General features: G+C 38.9%; 1 protein-coding gene across 1 annotated transcript; it reads left to right on the top strand.

The window, feature by feature from the left end:
• Positions 1 to 16969: 16969 nt before the first annotated feature.
• LOC117019190 (E3 ubiquitin-protein ligase RLIM-like) lies at positions 16970 to 20776 on the top strand. The gene is made up of 3 exons (XM_033100753.1): positions 16970 to 17210; positions 18549 to 18975; positions 19543 to 20776. The coding sequence occupies exons 1-3, from the start codon at positions 16970 to 16972 to the stop codon at positions 20774 to 20776; spliced, it is 1902 nt and encodes a 633-aa protein (XP_032956644.1).
• Positions 20777 to 23267: the final 2491 nt, after the last annotated feature.

Genomic DNA, 23267 nt, shown 5'->3' with positions numbered 1-23267 from the left:
GTACATTTGTAGGTGCAGCCTTATTAATCTCACCTGGGAGCATGTTAGAAATACAGAGTATCTGGCCCCACTTAAAACTATTGAATGAGGTTCTGCACTTTAACAAGTCCCTTGGCACAACTCAATAGCAAAAAAACAAACAATTCAATTAAAAAATGGGCATAAGAACTGAACAGACACTTTTTCCAAAGAAGACATACAGATGGCCAACAGGTACATGAAAAGATGCTCAACATCACTAATCACCAGGGAAATGAAACTCAAAACCACAATGAGATACCGCCTCACACCTGTCAGAATGGCTATCATCAATGTATCAACAAACAACAAGTGTTGGCCAGGATGTGAGAAAAGGGAACCCTTTTGCACTGTTGGTGGGAATGTAAATTGGTGTAATTACTATGGGAAACAGTAAGGAGGTTCCTCAAAAATTTCAAAATAGAACTACCTTATAACCCAGCAATTCCACTTCTGGGTATTTATCTAAAGAAATATAAAACACTAATGCAAAAAGATACGCATCCCCATGTTCATTGCAGCATTACCTATAATAGCCAAGACATGGAAATAACTTAAGTGTCCATCAATGGATGAATGGAGAAATTGTGATTAACAGAAAAAATCAAAGTTATGGGAAATGAAAGCTGGCAGAGTAGATAAACACTGTGTTTCCCTCATCCTTGAACACATCAAAATTACAACTAAATTATAGAACAATCAACCTGGAGAACCATCTGAAGTCTAGCTGAACAGAAGTTTGATAACCAAGGATATAAAGAAGCCATGTCAAGACTAGTAGGAGGGGCAGAGATGCAAAACAGGCTGGTCCCACACCCACATGTGGAGGTTGAAAATCAAGAGAGATAGCTAGGCCACAGAGGTTCCCCACGAAGAAGTGAGGGACCGCAGTCCCCCACAACAGGTTCCCCAGCCTGGAGTACTGGTGCCAGGAAGAGGAGCCCTCACAACTTCTGGCTGTGAAAAACAGTGGGTATTCCAACCGTCCAGGTGGGATGGAAGGCGGCGTGAAACCCAGCTGTCTTCTTAACGGCCTGCACAGATTCCTACCCTGGGCTCCAGTAGAGGGACAGTGACTCTGGGGGCATTAGAGACATATGGGGAGAGACTGAGTTATGTAACTTCAGGGTGAGGACTGGAGGGACAGTCCATATTTTCCCTGTATGAGGCCCTCTTCCCATGAAGACTGGTGGGTGCCAGCTTACCTGTGTTGAGCCTGCCCCCACAGGATACAAATGAATTAGATTGGTCTGCTCAGTTACGCTTGCTCCACTCTGCTGACTGAGACCCCACCCAGCCCAACTCCCAATGGCAGGAGGCTTTATCAGTGGCTGAACCTTACAGGAGCCGGCAGGTGGCAGCAGGACTGAGAGTGTCCTGACTTTTTGTAGAGCTACTCCAGACCCAGTACTGGTGGCAGCCATCCTTGGTTTGCAGCATGGTCTCTACCAAGCACTGCGAAGTACAGCACAGGCAGTGACCAACCATGGATCGCTTTGTAGCTACTACCAGGTAGTCCCTGGCACAGGTAATAGCTGACCTGGGCCTGTACCAGAGACCTTTCCAAGAGGTGCCATAATGAACATATTTGGAGGTTGGCTTCAGACCACAGCAGAGCACCACCCAATTAGCCCCACAAGCAGCACACACAAAGGGTGGTCTCAACAGGCACTAGAGCCCACTGGGGCAAATCCTGTTCCATGGGGTAAGCCCCTGCAAGCAGCCCATAAGCTGTGGACGTGGCCAAACTCCACAGCCAGTCAGCCTGAGGGTCAATACCACCCACTGACATGCCAACAGCAATCAAGGCTCAATGATAACTGGAGGGTACACACAACCCACACAAGGGACACTCCTGGAGCACCTGGCTCAGGTGACCAGGGAGACTGTACCACTGGGCCCCACAGGACACCTACTCCATAAGGCCACCTGGCAAAACTGGGAGACATAGAAGCCCTAACATAGAAACAAACACAGAGAGGCAGCCAAAATGAGGAAACAAAGAAATACATCCCATATGAAAGAAGGGGAGAAAACTCCAAGAAAAAAACTAAATGAAATGGAGGCAAGCAAACTACCAGATAGAGAGTTCAAAACAATGGTTATAAGAATGCTCAGGAACTTAGTGAGAACATCAACAAAGAGATAGTGAGCATAAAAAAAGGACACAGAAACCATAGAAAAGAACCAGTCAAAAGAATACAATGCCCGAAATAAAGAAAGCACTAGAAAGAATCACCAGCAGTCTAGATGGAGCAGAGGATCAAATCAGCAATTTAAGATAAAAGAGCAGAAAACACCCAATCAGAACAGCAATAAATAAATAAATGAGGATACTTTAAGGGGCCTCTGGGACAATATCAAATGTACCAACATTCACATCATAGTGGTACTATGGAGAGAAGAGAGCGAGCAAGGAATTAAAAACCTATTTGAAGAAATAATGATGGAAAACTTCCCTAGCCTGGTGAAGGAAATACATATGCAAGCCCAGGAAGTGCAGAGAGTCCCAAAAATGATGAACCCAAACAGGCCCACACCAAGACACATCATAATTAAAACGGCAAAGGTTAAAGACAAAGAAAGAATACTAAAAGCAGCAAGAGAAAAGCAGTTAGTTACCTATAAGGGAACTCCCATGAGACTGTCAGCTGATTTCACAACAGAAACTTTTCAGGCCAAAAGGGACTGGCACAAAATATTCAAAGTGATAAAAAGCAAGGGTATTCCACCCAGCAAGGCTATCATTTAAAATTGAAGGACAGATAAAGAGCTTCCAGACAAGAAAAAGCTAAAGGAGTTCATCACCACCAAACTAGTATTACAAGGAATGTTAGAGGGACTTCTTTAAGATGGAAAAACAATCAAAATTATGAATCATAAAATGGCAATAACTACATATCAACAATTGCTTTCAATGTAAGTGAATTAAATGCTCCAACCAAAAACATAGGGTGCCTGAATGTACAAGAAAACAAAACCCTTACATATGCTGCCTACAAGAGACTTACTTCAGATTGAAAGACACACAGACTGAAAGTAGAGGAATGAAAAAAGTTATTTCATGAAAATGGAAAAAAAAAAAGCTGGGGTAACAGTACTATACCAGACAAAATAGACTTTAAAACAAAGGCTATCACAAGAGACAAACAAGGACCCAGTAATCCCATTTTCTGGTATTTATCTGAAGAAACCCAAAATGCAACTTTGAGGGGACGTGTGCATCCATTTGTTCATTGCAGCCTTACTTACAATATCCAAGATGTGGAGGCAGCTGGGGTATCTGTCGACAAAAGAATGGATAAAGTGTAGGAGGTACATATATACAGTGGAATATTGATGAGCCAGGGAAGGGAATGGGTTCTTGCCATCTGCAGTGGCATGGATGGACCTGGAGGGTGTTGTGCTGAGTAGAGTGTGTCAGACAGAGAAAGACACATGCAATGTGATTTCACTTTTATGTGGAATCTAAAGAATAAAACAAACAAACAAACAAAACAGAAACAAACTCATAGATACAGAGAACATTTTGATGGTTGCCAGATGGGAAGGTGGTTGGGGGCCTGGATGAAAAAGGGGAAGGGATTAAGAAGTACAAATTGGTAGTTACAAAATAGTCACAGGGATGTAAAGCATAGGGAATATAGTCAATAATATTGTGACAGCATGGTACAGTGTCAGATGGTTGCTGGACTTATCATGGTGATCACTTCTTTAGGTATATAAATGTTGAGTAACTATGGTGTATGTACACCTGAAACTAATGTAATATTGCTAGTTAGCTATATTTTAATAAAACTCTTAATAAAAAAAAGAAATTGTGATAAACAGGCATACCACATTTTATTGTACTTCACTTTATTGCACCTCACAGATACTGTGTTTTTTACAAATTAAAGGTAAGACCCTACACCAGCAAAAAGATTATGACTCACTGAAGTTTCATATGATGGTTTTTTTTAGCAAGAAAGTGTTTTTTAATTTTGGTATGTACATTTTTAGACATATGCTATTGCACATTTAATAGAGTATAGTGTAAAGATAATTTTTATATACACTGAGAAACCAAAAATTTGTGTGACTTGTTTTATTGCTATATTTCCTTGATTGCAGTGGTCTGGAATCGAACCTACAATATCTCAAGGTATATTTGTATATATACAATGGAGTAAAATCTGGCCGTAAAAAAGGAATGAAATCTTGCCATTTGTGACAACATGGATGAACCTTGAGAATATTATGCTAAATGAAATTAAGTCAGAGAAAGACAAATGCCATATGATCTCATTTATATGAAGAATCTAAAACAAACAAACAAACAAACAACCTGAGCTCAAATGTACAGAGAACAGATTGGTGGTTGTCAGAGGCTGGGGCCGGGGGGTGGGGGTAGGTGGGAGAGGGGTGTGTGACATGGATGAAGGGGATCAAAAGGTACCAACTTTCAGTTATAAAATAAATAAGTCATGAAGATATAATATATGGCATGGTGACAATGATACTGTATTGCATGTGTGAAAGTTATTAAAAGAGCACATCTTGAAAGTTCTTGTCAATCACAGAAAAAGAAAATTTTAAACATTTAAAATATAGATGAGACAAGTGCCCTGGGTAATTTTTAAGTACATTAAAATTTGAAAAACACTGTTATAAAGGTCTAGAGTGCCTATCCTCTTATAGAGCTCAATGCCATATGTTATTTAGTAATCCAAGACATACAAACTAACTGGCAGCTCAAACATCATATTAGGCCCAAAATGTGATTTTAAAAATGAGAGCACTACCTTTGTATCACTCATATGGTTTTAACATTTAGTTAGAATATGAAACTTCTTGGAACATGTGACTAGCTTGCCTCCATTATTCATCATAAAATATTTAGGGAGTTCTTATTTAGATAACACTCTATGAGTGATCATCCACAGTGACAAAGAAGAGCCCTTGTTTTCCAGGGACTCAAAGTTAAAGTTGACTGTCTGTCTCAGAATACAAAATAAACTCTTCAATTAAAACTAATTATATTGTGATTCCATACAAATCTGATGAGTTTTACACTTGAAACCTATGTAATTTTACTAACTATTGTCACCCCAATGAACGTTAATAAAAATAAATAATAATAATGGGTAATTAAGATCGCCTCATTCTTCCTTTCTCCCCTTCACCATTCCTCCCTCACCAACATCTCCCTATGTTTTAATTCCCTTGAATATTGAAATTGTTCTAGTGCTTCCTTAGGAAAGTAGATGCCAAGATCTTCCAATATTGCTGAATCTCTCATTCATCCCTCCTGGGAGGCACTGAGCACAGGAAAGCCTGTGGAGTTTGAGAATTATCAACCTCATACAATAAGAAAGTGCTACCTAGCTTAGCCCTTTCATTATAACTAATGTGCTATTCTTCGTCCCCATGGGAGAGCTTGGTTCTAATAATAAACTCTCCATGAATATAAAGAAATAAATTGAATTTTTGGAAAGAATGAACAGATTCTAGGGAAACATGCCCCATAGCCCTTAGAAGTTTCTTAATGGAAATGAGGAGCTGAAGAAAGCAAAATTGAGTTTAAAATCACCCTCCAGACTAAATTCTCTGACAGTTTATTAGGGTCAGTTTCACATGGCCATGTCTGGCTGTGATTTATGCTTGTTTCCGAAATGGATAAAATACTTAATGACCAAATAAGATCCTTTCAATGAGAGATATTTACTGAAAACAATATTATTTTCTTTAATTCAATATAACCTTAATAGTTCTAAGTAATCTGGAACATGGGGGGGGGGGGAAGTTAAGTATAATGGACTAGGGATTCTTTTTTTCTTTCATATCAAGTTATTTTAAAAAGGAAGAGTCCAACTGCTTTCTTCAGGGTCTTTCATCTCTCATTACTTTTCATTCTCTTCTCTTTCTTGTTGCTATTTTTTCCTGACTGCACTACTTTATCTGTTTTCAAGATCTTTTGATGCCCAGTGGTACAAAAAGGTTGTTTTCACCATTCCTGAACCCTTGGTGGATATTTATACCATCATTTACAATGAGGGCATCAGTCAAACTCAAGGCGCTGTGATTATCACAGTCACTGTAATGAAACGTTGGTGTTTAGCTGAAAGAGATAATAAATTGACTTGGTTCAGCTAAACTGGGAGCATGAACAAATGTTAAGAGACTACTGTTCAGCCCAGGAAAAGGAAATATCAAAAGTTCAAAAACCTCTATTTCTCAGCATGTTTATTTATTTGTTTAAATCAGGTAAGAGACCAGTGTTTGAACAGAAAGGGTCAACAGCTTATCGGGAAATAAAATCATTTTATAATACAATGTCACTTCCTTTCTTTTCTCGTTGTTCATATTATAGAGTGTTGACTACAGAAAAAGCCTTCAGTAACCTTCAGCTCACTGCCTGATTAAGAATATTAGAAGCTAAATGTAATACTAATATAAAACAGTTCAATTCTCATATTTTATTGATGCAGCATCTGAGATATAGAAGAGTAAAGTACCTCTCCCATAATCACACTACTGATTTTTGAATCAGGCCTAAAAATGCAGATGTCAGCTCCATGCTATTTTGATCAAACTATGAACTAAATTATGACTCAAGTTTTTTGCTTTATATCTAGTTTCACATAAAAAGAGAATCAGGACAACATAAGGAACATTAAAGCCAACCCATTTTTCTGCCTTAGTGGATGAGATTTATATTTCTTTCCAGTAAAGCTCTTGAAAAATGATGACACACAGAATAAGCCATAAATTGCAGTTCAAATTTAAGGTACACGAGACCAAAATCAACGCAGGTCATGGAGCTGACCCTGATAAATGAGCAAATTCATCTTATTGACCATTTCAACATGAGGATTAACTTACAAAGTACAAACCAGAACAGAATCAGAAGGATTCAAAAAGGACTGAGAAGGACCTCAAGATTGCATCATTATAATGCCACGCATCCAATTTGATCTAAAAGTTTTCTTTACTTAATAACGCTTTAAAACCACAAACATAGTTGACTTAGAAGGTAGACCGTTAATTCAATAAGAACATGGCACTTCAAGGGGGAAAAACACAAACAAAGCAAAAAAGCAAGAAGAAAAATATTCTGAAAGATCTCATTTGCAAAATGAAGCACTTAATTTATCAAGCAGGGGAACACAAGAAGTTACTTGTAGCCTCTTATAATAGTTATTTACTGTAAAATAGATATGTACCTGACTCAAGGTATTCGTGATTCTAGGAAGGCAGGACTAACACAACTCATTCTCAGTTTGTTCACACATTCTGCTTCATTTTCTGCACTTCTCTAATTGTTCTGTGCCTTGAAAGATTTTTCCATTTACACTGCATCTCCCAGGCTCTCTTGGCTTCACTTGGAGTTCCGCCAAAGAGGAACAATAATTTGGATACAAGTGAGGAGAAGAAAGGTTGGGGAATAGCTTCGCCATGCCTTCCATCCTCAGCGCTACACGTTGGGTAATTTCTGAATCCTTCCACGGCTAGCTCTCCCACTGGGCAAACCCACTTCCAAAGAGCAAATTTTGGTAACTTTTTTTCCAACTCTTGCCCTTAAGTTTTAGAGGTGGTAAAAGCTTCATGTTGTCGCTACTCTTTGATTAAAAATCATCCTTTAAAAAAACAAAAAAACACCCAGCTTTATTTAGGTGTTTATTGAGAGGACTTCTAGAACTGCTTCAGGAAGTGGCAAGACGATGGGATAAGTGTGTTCGAAGTGAGGGGAAGTATTTTGAGGGGGATTAATGGCAATGGGTCTTTTACTGTAACATATCTTTCTATAAACATTCACCGTATGTTTTGATCACACCTCATAAGCTACCTGACAGACAGACAGACAGAATTTGTATTATTAAAAGCATCATGAGTTTAGACTAAAAGGGACAGACACAGTTCAGAATTAGAAGAATTCTTGGTACCCTCAATCTTTGCACACAAGAAACATACTGAGACAGCTGATCAGCTACAAACATGGACCATTTACTTTAAGGAAGATAGGATGACTCAGAAGGCTGAAATAAGATAACAGAGGACCAATCGATGACCTAAGGAACAGGACTAGGCTCTAACCAAGAACTTGGAAGCATGTGCCCAGTTGAATTTTAAAATTACTGTGGACTATTCTTCCTCTTGAATAGATCTTTCAATTAAGGTTCTCCTACAACTAACTCAATATTGTATGTTAGATGTGAGGCATGCAGATAACCTGTCTCTTTATGTCACAGGTCTTCTGATTAAGGAAAATAAAACTCAAGGAACTGTACCTGAAGAGTCTCTTCTATACCTAGACCTAATTAAGATGACAAAGTCCTGGATGTTCATTCATACATTGCCATAAGAGGATAAGATTTGGGTGGTCTTGGAAGGGGGTAAATGTACTTTTTCATGTGAGAAGAATGTAAATGTTATCTATCCAGAGGACTGACTATGGTAGATTAAAGGTGGCTGCAAGTCCTTCATACTTCTTTTACTGAGAGATTCTTTTTTCCCTCCTTTTGAGCCTAATCTGGCCTATGGTTATTTTGATCAATGGATTGTGCTAGAAGTGATGCAGAACTGATACTATTTACTGGCACAGGCCTAGACTTTAAGAGGATTGGTGTTTCTACTATGGTCTCTTATAAACCTGAACTGCTATGTAACAAACCTAACTAGACTAGAAATTTGTCAGGCTAGTTACATGAAGTGGCTTTGGAAAAGGGACGGTGGGGGATGGATGGGAATCAACCGACACCCAGAAGTTCCAGAGGAGCCATCTGTCACCTAATTCAGCTGATATAATGGATAAGGAGCAAGCGCTACTGTCCCCAGTCTGAATTCTTGTGCCTTAGAATTGTGAGATAATGACAAATCGCTAGTTTTAGCACACTAAGTTTTGACGTAGGTTGTTATACAACAATGGACAACCAGAGCACATGTTAATTAATTCACCATGCAGAAGATGCTGAAGCTTGCAAAGAGCACAAAATATTCACTGAAGGTTACATATACTTAATCAAATATTATTTTCTATTTTCTATTCCCATTGTAAGCTCATTTATTGGAGTGCAATGGATGATTCATCAGAAAAGATGTCTTGCAAACAGTTTGATGAAATATAATTAATTCTAAAAACAATTTTTAAAATGAAAGCTTACACGAATGAACTTACTATATCAGATAGTATATTGGGCCAATTAATGAGGAAGCAGTAAATTCTAATAATCTGGGCTATATTTAGTTATATAATTTGGAATCACAGATCATCACATCTTTGACTCATTTAATGATGTTTCTTCAAACACAAAAGGGGACCCATATTGAGTTTCTGATTACAGTTCACACCTTGCTGGTGGCTCTCAATCTCCATTTGCTTGTTAGTATTATTGAATCACCCTATCTGTCCATGATTTGTTTTGGTATTTTATTTGTTTGTTTTTGTCTCCAAGTAGATAAATGTTTCTAGCCTACATGAATTGTCATTGCAATATATTTCAAGTTAATAATTATATATGCATATATGTTTATCCATAACTACAACTGGGATTTATACTGGAAAAGTCAGAAAATATGTTGTGGTCATAAACATTCATTTTTAAAAAATGGTATGGAATTTTTTTTCAGGTGGTGTCAGCTCTAGACATAGCTGGCATTGTGTCCAACATTCTGATGTTTCTAAGCACCCACACATATGTGTCACATTAGAGATGAAAAGAGGAGGTGCCTCAAGCAGAATGAACCTGAAGAAGGCATTGCAGCCATCTGGGTCAAGCTTGCAACCTTCCCAGATTGCGAATTTCTCAGTGCTAAGTCATGGAGCTCAGACTGAACACTCAAAAGCCATGAGTTACAGTCTCCCTCCTCCCAATATAGACAATCTGACCTCCCTTAAGGTGGACAAGCTGAATTACAGGACCATAACTGACAGCCTGCGGCACACCTTTGAAAAGTATGGGGAAATAAATCGGCGATGTGTTCATCCCACGGGTCCGCTTCACTCAATGGCTTTGCCTTCGTCTGCTTTATCTGCTTCCATGACTAGAGCCACCCTGAGGATGCCAAGAATGCCCTAGACAGGGTCAGGCTGGATGGCCGTGAACTGCAAGTCCAAATGGTGCGTTATGGTCGTCATCCAAATCCCTACAGTGCCTACTACCTGGGAACTCCTCCCCGCAGCTGCAAACGCCAGAACCGCAGCCCTGGATGGCGACGCCACTTCAGTAGCAGCAGCAGATCCCGATCTCTGGCGAGATCTTGCTTCAGCCACCAGAAGCCTCTATCTTGCTTTTATGGTCGATCTTCATCCAACCCTGCATCCAGATCTACTTGTCGATCCGAGTCCAAGTCTTCCTCGGTGTCCATATCTTCCTAAGTCCGGGTCTAGATCCAGAAGCCAGGAGCCACCAGAAGAAAAGTCCAGCTCGCAATCCAAGAATCCCTCCAAGCTTCCTAAAGAGGAAAGGATGGTGCCCAGCTAGGATACTGAATCATTAGCAAGCAGCCTGACTGAGGACTGGGGACCAACGAAGAGAGCAACTTAAAGAGTCCTTAGAACAAGCCACTTTCTCTTGAAAAGGTTATTCTTTAACATGTCTAACTTCTTACTTGTTTTAAGTTTTGCCTCAAGTGGTAAGCTTCATTTCATATGGTTTTTTTTTTAATCTCTGTTATTCAAATATCTTACAAGTTAGTGAACAACTTCATTATTATTGGTTGGAATATTGGAAGTAAAATTTCATTTTTCTTTATTGCTGGCTTTTGTTTGAAAGTAAACAGCTAGTTAATCTAATTTGTGGCCTCCTGGTTTAAGAAAATGTGAGCAGCTTTTTCTTGCTGACTAGTCAAAAACTGTCTAGTGATTGACAAATCACTGCCATCATTCTTATAAAACTAAAGACTTACTGGAGTTGCTGTAAATTTATGTGTGCTATTCACCTTTGGATTTAAATGGTAATTTGGGTCTACATTTGTATAAAAACATTTCAGGTGAAAAGAATTATCAAACAGTTCTAACCTCTTGTGTGTTTTTGTGCACTAAACATAGTTGTACGGAAGTTGAGTAATGTTGGTTAGCTGTTAAGGTGTTGCTTTGTAGTGCAGAATGCTTGGCTATTTCATGTTTTCTCCTGAGTACTCCTATGTAAGGGTAATGTGCTATGCGGAAACAAATGGCTATCCAGTTTATTAAAAAGTCTGAAAATTGAACTTCCAGTCACCCAGGCCATATATATATATATATATATGTATGTATATATGTATGTATGTGTATATATATATATGTACGCATATATATGTACATATATATGTATGTGTACACATATATGTACATATATATGTATACATGTTACATATGTATATATACATATATATACATATATATAAAGCACACATATAACAGAGCATATAGTAAGCACATCAAATAGATGATAAATACACCTTTATTTTTTCCTCTCACCCCTAAAGTGGTAAATCTTATCATCTATGAACTTAAATATGAAAAATGTTAAGAAGCAAAGCATTTATGACTTTGTAAGTGCCAATAACATGCTGGATCCTTTTGCTTATGCATATACTATACTACAACCACTTTCTGAAAGTTAATTAAAACATTTTTCTGGTGTTTAAAATAATTGAAGTTTGTTGTGATTATATCCTCATTAGTAAAATTGTGAAACAACATATTGAGGTCATCCATATCAAATGTCTTACAAATAAAAATATCAAGACAACTGAGTACCGACCTTCAGACATCCAAGGTATATTTTAATTTAGCAAGCTAATATCAAAGTCATATACATCTGCTACTACCTCACAGCTTTGATCCCCAAGCTTGTCATGACCTTACCTTGGCTCTGCTCTGAATCTTCTTGAATTGCCTTCTCTGGCTCAATACTCCATTTCAACTTACTGGCTTTGAATTAATGTTCTGATACATAGTTATTCCTAGCCTGACTTTGGAATTTGGACCTGCTCTGATTCCCTTGTTTCTCTTTTAGCTCAGCATTGCTGGTACTGATGCTAGCCCTACGCAGTCTTTCCACTTTACTTCATGGGTGCCAATCCAGCACTCTGGTTCAGGCATTATTTTCAGTTGCCACTGCCCAATTCTCTTTGAGCAACTGATTAAATCAAACTTTAAAAAAGAGATTAGCGTTCTCATATTAGAGCTTCATAAATTGGAGTCTAGCGAGATTAAATGATTGGGCAAATAATGGATTAATGATTGGACTTAACCTGGGTCTCTAAATTCTCAATCCAATCCTCTTTTCTATGTATTGAATTGCCTCAGTATATTGCCTTTAAATATGTTGAATTGAAATGACGTTTAGGAGCATCAATTGTGATGTTTAGGGAAAATATTAAAAACAAGCTTTTAAAGTAGACAATATCTGTAACGTAGGAACCCAATATTTGGAATGAAGTACATACATTCACATTGAAGAGGAAATTTCCAAACTTAAGTGAAATGATTTTCACTAGGGGCTACAGCTGGGGTGAACCCTACAGGTCTGAATGGCGGTGGCCAGTGGTGGGGAGAGCAGCCCACACTCCCAGGGGCCATTCAGGAACTTTGCCCGAGGGGCCTGTCACTAGGGGCCAAGGTGTTGCCTTGCTCAAGACTGGAAGGTCTGCAAATACAGTGAGGTTTCTGCTCCTGCAGAAATCCATGCAGCTATCAGCTCTCCCCCGGCCCCTGCCCCAGCCCCGCAGTCCCCTGGCCTCCTGGAGTGGGACCGCTGCCATTCAGAGCCACTTGTCACCCTGCCAGGATCTGTGCTGGGGCTGACGCACAGGGGCTCTGGAGCCCACCTACCTTCCCTCTGTGGCTGTGCATTAGGGTGGACCTGGGCCAGCTGGGGCACGGAGCCTGGCCTGGGACAGAGTTGGGGATGGGGTGGGGGAGGTTGTAGAGCCAGTAAGAATGAGGAGCTTGGTGGCAGTTCCTGGAACTCCCTGTTGTCATCATCAGCTGATAGAGATCGCAGCTACTTCCAGGACTCTCAGCCTAAGTCAGAGCCTGTCTGGAATCTTGTGGTCCCCCCACTTCAGAACATGGACCTTGAGAGGGAGCAGGATAGTCGGGACATTGTGTATGGCATCTGCATGGACAAAGTGTGGGACAAGCCAGAAGCCGAGCGGATCTTTGGCCTCCTGCCCAACTGCACTCACGCCCAGTGCCGGGGCTGCCTGCACACCTGGTGGAAGAGCTGACAGGACTTACCACTAGATGTCATCAAGGCCTGTCCCCAGTGCCATGTCCATTCCAGCTACATCATCCCCCACAAATTCTGGGTGAGCAAGGGGGCGGAGAAGGAGCAACTCATCAGGAACTTAAGGGCTTGACCAGCCAGATCTGATGCTGGTTCTTCATGTGAGGGAATGGCTGCTGCCCCTTCAAGTCTGACTATGTTTACCTGTACCAGCTCCTGGATACTGCCCCTGCCTCTGATGTCCCTGCCCTGAGAGCGCTGGACCCAACAGCACTGGTAGGGGGTGCAGAGCAGGAGGACGAAATGTTCACAGACTGTGTCCTGGCCATGGCTTTCTGGGGTTTAGAACTCCTGCTGGATCCAAACAGTTCTTACCACGGCCTCTTGTAACCAAGGTCAACAGATGGGGGATGGGGCTGAGAGGCAAGGTTTACTAGGTGGTAGGTCTTTTCCCTTTTGGGGCTTGGCTAGGGATGAAAGTAGCCAGCCCTCCACCCCCATGAATATGGGGAGGGAGGGAGGGCTCTGGGGAAAAGGGGACGTGTTCTCACTCTCTTGTTAGGGACTTTGATTTTAACTTTGTTTTTGTAGAAGGATTCCGAAAGAAAACCAATAAAATGCACCTAAGCCATCAAAACAAAACGAAACAAAAAAAAACCTTAAGTGAAATAGACCTATTACTAGTATCCAGAAACTACACTTAAGTCAACGGTTATTAACCTAACCAAATACCTGTTTAAGCTTTTTAAATACACCACACATATATGCACGTGTGCATATATAAGTACATACCTACTCACGCTAATTAAGACTTTGCTAAACTTAGGCATCCTAAAAATCTCACCAGAGAGCTAACTGTTCATATTCTCTCACTCTTTATTAAGGTGTCAGTGAAACATTTTAGCTTCCACCAAGACCATTTTGTTTCTTAATATTAACCAAATGTTCAGTGGTACTGTACTTCAGGATATTTTCTCTCCATCTGAGACTTAAATGAGTATCATCAGGCCAAGACATCAGAATACAATGTGTAACATACGTAATACATGCAAAAATAGGGACATTTTGGAAGGACTTCATGGTAGTGCAGTAGGAAATTTAACAGAATTAACATTATATGCCATAACCACATTTAATTCATAATCAAATGAAAATGATTGTTCACTTTTTTCAACTTAATCATATACAATTTCAGTGCCTAATACTTATTAAACAAATAAATGATAGGGAAAAAATCTATTTTCTTAGTTTTTCATAAAGACTAAACCCAATCAAGCTTAAATTATATAAACATGTTAACTTTATAGAAAGGACAATAGCAAATAGGTCTTACGTGGCAAACTTATTAAAAGTTACTTTTTGACACCTGATTAGATCACTGATCATCTCTCTCTCCTGTTGCAATTATTAGGAGCTTTCCAATTTTAAGTAACAAAAATCCTTTACAAGCTAACATTTAAAAACTGAAATAGTGATCAAATATATGGTGATGGAAGGAGAACTGACTCCGGGTGGTGAACCCACAATGTTATGTATAGATGATGTGTTACAGAATTGTACACCTGAAACCTACATAACTTTACTAACAATTGTCACCCCAATAAACTTTAATTAAAAAAAAAAAATCTCAGTATAGATCTCAGCTTCAGGTATTTCTCACATTTTTTTCTCAGGTATGTTGCTTTTTCTCCCTTTTTGTTTTCCTCTGTCTCTTTATGTTGATTTTCTTCATTCTCAGGTACACAAGATAGCCACAAGCATATTTAGGTTTACATCCTACCAGCTTAAGAATCACAGTGGAAAATAATTTGTCATTTTCAGTAGTTCCAGCTAACGTCTCAGATTTAATTCTGAAATTTACTTTCAGTCACATGCCCATGCTTTAAACGATAACCATAATCAGCAATTTGAGATATGTTATTTTGCATCATGTGCCATTTCCTTTAGCCATGGCAGTGAATTCAGTTAAACCTAAACTAATTGGACTAAGATTGGAGAATGGGTTTTTCCCCCAGAAATACCAGGGTGCTATTATCATAAGTATGTTAAGTGGGTGGTAAGCAGGGAAAAATAAAATCCACTGCTTGTTCTCAAAAACTAACAAAACATCTTAATCAGTGTCCTATTTCTTATAGGAAAAAATATCATAACTCAATTTATACTCTGTGTCAGTTATTCCTTCTGTGATTAATTTCACAACATTTCCACCCCAACCCCCAAATTATGGCCACAGTTGCCTAAACAAGCTGAGGGTTCAAGTCTATTCCTTCTGTCTGACATAATCTTTCTTCACCAGCACAAATCCAACTGTCACTTTCCATCTATAGAAACTCATATTTAGAGATTCCGATTTAAATGTAATATCTCTGTGAAACATTTCCCAACTCCCATTCAATACTCATGATGCAGTTCTCTGTACGACCCGATACTACATATATAAATCTATTATAGCATATAACATACTGCATTTTGATAGTTTCTAAGTGATGTTTCCCTCACCTGGAGTGTGAATTACTTGGAAGTGCAGACCGCTGCAACATTTAACATATCTCTAGTGGCTAGGGCAGTAACTGACTCAGTGTATGCTAGACAATTTAGTTATTAAATAAGTCAAATAGAACAATGTCTCAAATTCAGTAGCCAAATCTTGTTTTTATATGAACAACTTGAATGAAGGATTCCCAAACAAGTGTTAAGTAGGACTGGTAATATTAATAAGTCCAGAAACTCTTAGAGGTCTCCTTCAGATAGGATAGCAAATGAGCATTATTTTTACCTAGCCATCCTGGCTGCACTAACATACATGGAACAAAATCAGCAAAGTCAGCACTCATTATGGTAGGCAAAGTAACTTACAGATCTGTTTTAAAAGTGCCTGTGATGTTTGGGCTAGTTTTGTTTAAGTATTATTTATAATACTTATGATAAAGGAGAACAAAAATGAAACTGGATGTATTTATGGAGAATTCCTTAAGGGATTCTCTGGGTGAGCAGAAAACCTGACAGGTTTTTAATTAATTTATTAATTTTTGTTTAACAGAAGCTTGAGGGATTATATAATGTAAGATGAAACCATTAAGAGTTAAAAGGGAGAGGACCCAATTAAACAGATTCAGCTCTGACCCTGGTGAATTATCAAAAATTGTGGGCTTTCTTAGTGAGTGTCTATGATTTAAGGAATTAGGAAGAGGGAAAAAACAAGCCCTGGGAACCTGAAAATGAGAATTGTTACATTTAACCAGGATGACCTGGGCGTGGCATTTTGAAGAAAGCAGTCATATACAATATAACTAGCTATATTTGGGATCTGTAATTTTACATACAAATAACAACAGTATATCAGAGCCTGAAAAAGCCTCCTGAAAGCCTGAGAATCGGCTCATGTGGGTTAAAGGCTATGAAGGAGTGCTTTGTATAAAATAAGCCCTCGTCAATATTTGCTGATTTGGAATGAAGAGAAATCTAACTTGAATCCAGGCCCCATTTTGTGACAATAGGGCCGATAACGGATGCCTAGGCAACAAGAACTAGCCGCGGTTGGAGAGACCGCGGATGGATCTTGACAGTTGACGCACCTGTAGAACTTACGGCACCGTCGCTGTCGTAAGAGGAAGGAGTAAGGTCTGAGAAGCCGGTTGTTGCCGAGGCGATCGGTCGCTCTGACTGAGACAGTAAGTGAAGAAAACTAAACTATAGTTATCTGTATTTCAACACCATGCCGTAAAAGTCAGATAATTTTCCACTTGTTCATCATGATGGAAAACTCGGATTCTGACGATGAAGATGAATCCACGGCCATGGTTCAAAATCAGATGGACCGATTGGTTCGGGAAGAAGATTTCTATCGATTTGTAAATAACCTGAATGACGAAGATTACAAGCTTATGAGGGATAACGATTTGCTCGGCAACCCGGGAGAAAGTACAGAGGAAGAGTTGCTGAGAAGACTTCAGCAACTTAAAGAAAACCCACTGCAAAACGTCCATGAAAATACAGGTATGTTTATTCCGCTTTTGACGGGAATAGGATGGGATGGACAAGGAACTTCATAAAAGTAAATGTAAACCAGAGATTATACAGAAGTGGCACAAATTAATTTGGTGCTAACTTCTCATTAAAAAAGAATTGGCATTTATTTGATTTTTGGTGAGAATGTCAAGGTAGATTTTTTCCCCTGATTCACGTTTGGGTTGTTTTAATTGGGAAACAGTGTGAAATAACCTATTGATATTTTCCTTGGTTTTCCACCTCACTGAAAGTTTCTCCCACTTCCTTAATTTTTTTTTCTATGTAGAGAAGTGACTTCCTCAGCAGCAAAAATAAATATTTCATATTCTAATCAAGTAGTTCTCAACTGGCAGCATTTGACAATGTATAAATATATTTTTGGTTGTCATAGGTAGGTGGGTGGGTGTCACTGGCATCCAGTGGGCAAAGGCCAGGAATGCCGCCAAATATCCCACAATGCACAGGATAACTCCCCAAAACAAAGAATTGTCCAGTGCCAAAGTTTCAATAGTTTTAAGGTTGAGACATCCTGCTGTAACCTCAGATCTGGTGATTCTTTCCCAGTGTGAAGTAGGGGCTTGTATTATCTAATGAAGAGTTAGGTGCTTGAATACAGCCTTATATGTACTATGCTAGATTTAGTCTATCAATTTGATCTAATCTTCAATTTCATATCAATTCAAAATGTTGGTAACATTAAGAAGTATTCAAATATTTTTAAATCTATAAACCTTGTTGATATTTGGGCAATGGCTACAATACTCTTATATTTTAAAACAACTTTATGTATTATCAAAAGCAGTTAAGTCAAAAGCCTAGAAGTAATGTTGTATGCTAATGAGAATTAGACAATAATGTAAATTGAACTAAAATAACTAGCACTGTACCTTAACTGGCACTTGCCTTGTTTAATTGCATTAGTATTTTGACAGTGGAGTGTTTGCCTTGTTTAATTGCATTAGTGTTTTGACAGTGGAGTGAAAAAAATTTCGACATTCCTCCCACAGTGGTATACAAGGCAGTGTATATGATCAAATATTGAAAATAGATTTCCTCCAGATTCCCTTTTAAAAAAACAACTCTGTGAATTTATTTAGGATTATCTCACTCTTTTCAGATAGAAGGAAAACTTTCCTGTTTCTACTTGTTAATTTACAGTGAAGTTTACAGAATATTAACTCTATAAATGTTAAATCTGTTTCAAATATCTGAGTATTAAGTTACCATTTTTTGTTTGATTTTGAAACAAAGTTTCTGAATACTATTTTGTGATGGCTCTGAGTTTAGTAGTTCCCTTCTGTGCCCCCTCCCCTTTTTTGTTAACAGGTGGAGGTGACACTTCAGATGATGAGTCTAGTGCTCAATCTCTTTTGAATTGGCTTCTCTCTTCTGAAGAAACTGATGAAAGTGTGACAAGTGAGCACACAGAACACCAATCTTGCAGAGAATTGAGCCAGGTTAGTCCAAACAATGATTTCACTTTCAATTCAGAAACATATTTTCACCTTAATAATGACAACTCCAATTTAGAGAATGAATATGAACCACCTACAAGACTTCCCAGAGGAGAAAATATAGAAAACCGCCAAAGTCATGTGGAAAATCTATGCTCTGAATCAACATTTACAAGACCATCTAGATCAGAACAAAGTATAACTGAAGCATTAAGTGAAGTGCCACTCACCAGAGGTCAGCGAAGAGCAAGAAGCAGAAGCCCAGACCATCGGAGAACCAGAGCGAGAAGTGAAAATTGGTCACCTCCACATTCAACGAGTGAAATTTTCCAAAGACATTATCAGGGTGCCTCATCTCCGACTATTGAGCAGCCTCTGGTAAATGAGAGAACCACAGTGACAATTGAAAGTTGGTCACCTCCACATTCAATGAGTGAAGTTTTCCAAAGACTTCATCAGGGTGACTCATCTCCGACTAGTGAGCAGCCTCTGGTAAATGAGAGAACCACAGTGACAATTGAAAGTTGGTCACCTGCATGTTCAATGAGTGAAGTTTTCCGAAGATTTCATCAGGATGCCTCATCTCCAACTAGTGAGCAGCCTCTGGTAAATGAGAGAACCACAGTGACAATTGAAAATTGGTCACCTCCACATTCAATGAGTGAAGTTTTCCAAAGGCGTCATCAGGGTGCCTCATCTCCGACTATTGAGCAGCCTCTGGTAAATGAGAGAACCACAGTGACAATTGAAAGTTGGTCACCTGCATGTTCAATGAGTGAAGTTTTCCAAAGGCGTCATCAGGGTGCCTCATCTCCGACTATTGAGCAGCCTCTGGTAAATGAGAGAACCACAGTGACAATTGAAAGTTGGTCACCTGTATGTTCAATGAGTGAAGTTTTCCAAAGATTTCATCAGGATGCCTCATCTCCAACTAGTGAGCAGCCTGTGGTAAATGCGACCGAGAGACTTACTAGAACTCAGCTCCAAGAAACATTGAGACAGCAAATAACTGGACATGATTTGCAAAATAGGGATCTTTTTGCAACTCCCAGAACAAGGAACAGAGAATCTCCCGTTCAAAGAGAATCTTCTCAAGATACAACCAGGGGAGATGTATCTCATAGACTGAGACAGATAAGTCCCACCATATTCTTGGATTCTGAACTAGCACGAGTTCATCCTGGAGCATATTCTGAGAGCGAGAGTATAGCTAGTAGAACCCAGATAACATCTGAGACATCAATCAACACTTTCACTTTAGAAAGTGAACAAGGAGGACCTAGGCCTATGTTTTCATATTCTGAGCAGGCAGATATGAGAGCTCACGTCAGTACCATCAGCATTCCCATTCATACAACTTTAAATACTGGTTTAAATGATACAACATCTGTTGCAACTCAAAGCAATCCATGGCAGGCAATGACAGATTTTAGTGACTTAAGCAACCTTATGAACAATGACAATGATTTAGAGCCTTGTGTCTCACCTTCAAGTCAAAACGTGGAAAAGAGAGAGTCCCCCACGGGAAGAGAGAGCTGTGATAGTAGGAGTTCTGGTGCCAATTCAGATTCTGACCATGATTCCCATTCACCTTCGGCATTGATTTCTAGTTCAAACTCCAGTTACAGGTCTCCTTTCAATTCTAGTCCTACGTCTGATTCCAGCTCCAGTGATGAAGATCCATATGGTAACTCACTGATGTTTGAAACACCTGATGAAAGAAGCTTATCACCAGTCTCATTCTCACAAACCAGACAACACAGTAGATCTATGAGCCCAGTATCATTTGATGACAGTGACTCTTGGACCTCCCTTGATCTGGACCAGTTTTTTCTCGTAAGTGACGATCAGAACCATTCTACAGGACTCACCAGAGAACAGATCGACAACTTGACTGTAAGATCTTTTGGTAAAAATGAGGTATTAAAAAGTTGCAGCATTTGCATCATGGAGTACACAGAAGGCAACAGGCTTCGCGTGTTACCTTGCTCCCATGAATATCATATCCACTGCATTGATCGCTGGCTGGCTGACAATTCTACTTGTCCTGTTTGTCGTGGAAAAGTAGTAGATTCGGGTGAAGGAGAAAATTCTAATTGAGTTCTGAATTCTCAGCTTTATGAACTGTTGTAGTAGACAAACCGTAGTCACCCGCGTTATGTCTACTTTGGGAGTGATGCTTAAATGTAACAATCTGAACCTAATCTAAATTTAACAATCTGAACTAAATTAGTGGTTCCTGAAGGAATTAATGGACTTTCCCCAATTTCCATTCAAGAATAAAAGGGAATATTTAAAAAGTCAAACAATACTGTCTTATCTGACAGTAAAAACAAATTTCATACCATAGAGGGTCACTGAATTTCAATAAAAACTTAGAAGGTACACTGGGTTGGATTGATCCTTGATTCCATAGAAAAATGTCTTAATATGATACAATCAACGCAGATAGATCCTAGTAGTAGTCTTATCTAGTCACGTACATCCCAGACGTCTCATAGCTATGTCCTATCTTGGATGCACATTCAAAGAAACAGGAACCCAGCCAAAATAATTAAGCAATTTAAGAATCTGTTATTGTCGCTAACATAAAGAAGTCATGTTACATTCACAGAATGGTGTAAAAAGCTTTGAAAATCTACTCCTCCTATCTCTCTCTGCAGCAGTTTATCACACTCTAATACTACCTTGAAGTTTCTCCCATACCTCCACTACCAATGTGTCAGTCAGAGTCCTGTCCAAAAATTAATAGCACACTTGAAAAAGGTGAGGAAGAGTGTTTAATGAAGAGACTACTTACTGAAGTGTGTAAGGAATGAAGGGAAACCAAGAGATGATGAATTACCCTGAAGCTATCTACTGTGAGAAGCCAGTATTATCTCCGCTAGGCTTGAAGGGGTATAGAGAAGGAGTAGCTCCAACAACCCGGAATGTCCTGTGATTGTAATAGAAGACCACCCAACAAGAGCTTTGACCTTAAATAAACAAATGGCAGCCACTGCAAACCTAAAGTTATTTTTGGGTTTGGGGGCGAGGGGGAGGGTGTTCATAGAAATAAATATCCTTAACCTTTATTTCTCCTCCTGACTTCGAATCTCCTCTTGGTAGTTCATATTAGGCAAACCCAACCTGAAGATACCGAGCAAGAGAGACTGACTGATTGATGAAGCTAGTAAAGATAAGCCTCCTGAAATCATAGAGCAGCATAGAAAAGGATGGGGAGTGTACCTGAAGTGCAAATCAGAGACCATCTCCCACAACCAACATTCCCAACTCTGTTCAAACCCAGTCTGTCTGTGCTTTCTTGTCTCTTCCTTTTGTTCTCCATTTGCTGCTCTTTGACTCAGCTTTTTAACAACCCTCTTAATTTGCCTTTCATTTACTCAGATCTTGTAGGATAAAGGAGAGAACAAGTACAGTTCATCTTTAGAAGTAACGAGATAACAAACCCTTAGAAGTTAATTACCTTTCTCTTAAACTTGTCACAGTTTGGTTTGCTGTGATTGTAAACAACTAAAGAAAAAGAGTAGTATAGGTATTTCTTTAATGTTTGCTTCATAAATATATTCAAGTTTCAATTCTTTTTGTATATAAGTTTTGCTCATATAATTATTTTAAAAAATGTATCCTTATTTCTGTTAAAAGGTTTTACGGTTTATATATGCCTCTTAACCTTTGTGTGAATGATACAAAGTACTCAGTTGCTACTTGGAGCCTCCCAAGTTGCAACCTGAAAGACTTAAAAGTAAAACCTGAGTTCAAAACCTGAGTTCAAGTCTCATTGTTCCTAGTAAAAGTATCACCCCATGACTATTTGAAATCAAATTTTAGGTCATGTTTCCTTTGCAATTCAAACACAGTGAAGGATTTTTCTCCTAATGGAGCCTGAAAACTCTTTTTTGTTTTGTTTTGTTTAGTTTTTTGTTGTTGTTGTTGTTTTGTTTTGTTGGTTTTTTTGGTATATTGACCAGTTCAGCAAATTTTGCTTAAAATTTTCAATCCTGGTTTAAGTGAGAGTACATTGTATTAAAACCTAAAGCAATAGTCATAACAGTCATCAATTTTGTGCAACCTGTATAAATGTGTACAGTATTAAGTATAAATCTGTTCTAAAAATTTAAAGTCAGAATCATCACTGACCTTTACTTCTTATGTGAATTGCTGGCAGGCACCGTAATTGCATAGAACTGTAAAATATAATTGGGGAGTGGTGGTGAAGTCTTTTAAAACATCTTCGAGCTAGTATATTTTTCACACAGAAGATACTTGCGTGGCCAGCAATGAAGACTTAGATCAGTCCTCTAAAATTCTGAACATTGTGTGAATGTAAAACTCATCTGTGTGAATATTAAACTCTGAACGTTGTGTGAATATTCTGGTTTTTATTAAGTATTTCTGGTACCAGATCTACTTCATTTAAAGTAAGCAGAATACTTATAACCGTAGTTGGCTTTCTCGCTAGCTTAACAGGTTCTGACCTTCCAAAGCATGATAACTGCCTAATTAATACTTCAGTACATTCACATACATCTTCTATGGTAGACAGAATTCTACAATGACCCTTGTAGTAGCCCCTCCCTTTGAGTATGAG

Source organism: Rhinolophus ferrumequinum, chromosome X, assembly GCF_004115265.2.
Source record: "Rhinolophus ferrumequinum isolate MPI-CBG mRhiFer1 chromosome X, mRhiFer1_v1.p, whole genome shotgun sequence".
Classification (NCBI taxonomy): Eukaryota; Metazoa; Chordata; class Mammalia; order Chiroptera; family Rhinolophidae; genus Rhinolophus; species Rhinolophus ferrumequinum.
This window is presented reverse-complemented; position numbering and strand designations above follow the sequence as displayed.

Coding starts and splice junctions, on each gene's coding strand:
- LOC117019190 (XM_033100753.1), top strand. CDS start 16,970: ATGGAAAACTCGGATTCTGACGATGAAGATGAATCCACGGCCATGGTT. Junction 17,211..18,548: donor AAACGTCCATGAAAATACAG/GTATGTTTATTC, acceptor TTTTGTTAACAG/GTGGAGGTGACACTTCAGAT. Junction 18,976..19,542: donor AGAGCGAGAAGTGAAAATTG/GTCACCTCCACA, acceptor GACAATTGAAAG/TTGGTCACCTGTATGTTCAA.